The sequence below is a fragment of the Mandrillus leucophaeus genome, unplaced genomic scaffold (genome assembly GCF_000951045.1).
Source record: "Mandrillus leucophaeus isolate KB7577 unplaced genomic scaffold, Mleu.le_1.0 Scaffold12, whole genome shotgun sequence".
Lineage (NCBI taxonomy): Eukaryota > Metazoa > Chordata > Mammalia > Primates > Cercopithecidae > Mandrillus > Mandrillus leucophaeus.
In genome coordinates, this window is record NW_012100320.1 from 461254 (window position 1) to 462373 (window position 1120).

Sequence of the window (1120 nt, forward strand, 5' to 3'; positions counted from 1 at the left end):
TGGATGGTCTCGGTCTCCTGACCTCGTGATCTGCCCGTCTCGGCCTCCCAAAGTGCTGGGATTACAGGCGTGAGCCACCGCGCCCGGCTAGATGAGAGAATTGAATGTGACGTAAGTTTTACTGTAAGTGTGACTTCTTTGGGTACGATTTCACTACTGCATTTTTAGGAAACGTTTATGAAAGCAATTACTTAGCACTGGAGATTCTGTATTATCATAGTGACTACAACCCTGTGAAAATGTAGGAAGGTCTTCAAAGACATTTTGGAAGAAAGAGGAAATCAGAGTCTGATTTTTAAAAATTTGTTTTTGAAAAAAAAGTGTTCAAGTTTGTTACCTGTTTTCCCCCACAGTGTGAATATGACTTAACTAGCTGACGCTCCCTCATTTAATTTGATGTGGCCACCTCCCTGACCCTCACGTTAGTAGGGCTGTTTCTGGTTCTTTGCCCCCAGGAGCTCCTTGGAATATCACAGGCCTTAGGCTGGAAGAGGTTGACAGTAATTTAATTATTTATAATTGTAACCTAATTTCCAATTTTTAGGAATAACAAATTATGAAGAATACTCCTTAATCCAAGAAACTATTGATGAAAAGAAAGAGGAAGGAACGGGCACACTCAAAAAAGACAGGACACTGTTACGAGATGAGAGGAAAATGGAGAAGTTGAAGGCCAAGCTGCACACAGATGATGACCGTAAGTGTTTGCAGAGGAAGCGTAATACAGACACACAGGCTTTGCTAAGCCTTACTTCCCTCCCCCCATCTATATGACCCAGGACAGGATTTTTGTTTTTGTTTCTTAAAACTCTATTTAAAAAAAGTAGGCTGGGCACAGTGGCTCACGCTTATAATCCCAGTACTTTGGGAGGCCGAGGCAGGTGGATTACCTGAGGTTGGGTTTGAGACCAGCCTGGCCGATATGGTGAAACCTCATCTGCTAAAAACACACAAAAAATTAGCTGCACACTGGTATTCCCAGCTACTCAGGAGGCTTGGGCAGGAGAATCACTTGAACCTGGGAGGTGGAGGTTGCAGTGAGCTGAGGTCGCACCATTGTACTCCAGCCTGGATGACAGAGTGAGACTCTGTCTCAAAAAATAAATAAATAAAAATTTTT

At 43.0% G+C, this 1120-nt stretch overlaps 1 protein-coding gene across 1 annotated transcript in view; it reads left to right on the forward strand.

Annotated features, from left to right (window-relative positions):
• The window catches only part of TLN2 (talin 2), a 294008-nt gene that overhangs the window by 99738 nt on the left and 193150 nt on the right, over nucleotides 1-1120 (forward strand). Inside the window, exon 6 of the mRNA XM_011967667.1 lies at nucleotides 545-697. Within this exon, the coding sequence (XP_011823057.1) occupies nucleotides 545-697 (153 nt within the window). The remainder of the gene's footprint in view (nucleotides 1-544; nucleotides 698-1120) is intronic.